At 46.1% G+C, this 803-nt stretch overlaps 1 protein-coding gene across 1 annotated transcript in view; it reads left to right on the top strand.

Annotated features, from left to right (window-relative positions):
- The first annotated feature begins 374 nt into the window (after positions 1-374).
- PRR11 (proline rich 11) overlaps positions 375-803 on the top strand; it is a 3,976-nt gene continuing 3,547 nt past the window's right edge. The window contains exon 1 of the mRNA XM_010015804.1: positions 375-481. Within this exon, the coding sequence (XP_010014106.1) occupies positions 375-481 (107 nt within the window). The remainder of the gene's footprint in view (positions 482-803) is intronic.

The following is an 803-nucleotide window of genomic DNA, read 5'->3' on the forward strand; positions in this document are numbered from 1 at the left end:
GGATCAGGCACGTCCCGGGCCCCCCGTATGCGGATTCTTCACGGCTTTTGCCAGCGTTCCCCACAAGCACTATTTCCGCAAAGCGCAGTTTTTGTCACCTCAGGGTAAAGCAAAACTGTCAACAAAAAGCCGTAGAAAATGGGGCTTTATATTGTTCACCCCCCTCTCTCGTGTACAGATACATCCTTGTGGATCATAGGAACTTAAGGATATATTTTCCATCAGTTGTGTATGATGCTTCTAGCAAGACAACTGTGAATGAATCCTGACTGGATCTTCTGAGATGTGATTCATGTTCTTGCTTCATCGTAGTAGCTCTGTCCCTATGTGAAAGCTTCAATACATTCATTGTAAATGTGTCTTTTTAAACAGTAATGGCCAAATATAAGAAATGCAGACGAAAACACAGAGCCCGAGCAAAATTTCTACACGAAAAAAAAAGAGACGCTGCAAACTCCCAGGGCTCAGGTTGTTCTCCATGGTAAGAAGCTCAACTTGAACTTTTTAACTTGATTTTTAGGTCCACTGTTTGGTCGCCATGGTCTGTGGAATTGAGATAATAAATTGTGTTTGAAGCTTGTCTGTGTCCTGGCATGGATGCTGTGGAATTGTTTCACAGACTCACAGAGTGGTTTGGGTTGGAAGGGACCTTAAAGCTCATCCAGTTCCAACCCCCTGCCACAGGCATGAGCACCTTCCAATAGAGCAGGTTGCTCCAAGACCCTGCGTCCAACCTGGCCTTGATCACTGCCAGGGACGGGGCAGCCAGAGCTTCTACGGGCAGGCTGCGATTTTAACCATCT

The sequence above is a fragment of the Nestor notabilis genome, unplaced genomic scaffold (assembly GCF_000696875.1).
Source record: "Nestor notabilis isolate BGI_N333 unplaced genomic scaffold, ASM69687v1 scaffold1866, whole genome shotgun sequence".
NCBI lineage: Eukaryota > Metazoa > Chordata > Aves > Psittaciformes > Psittacidae > Nestor > Nestor notabilis.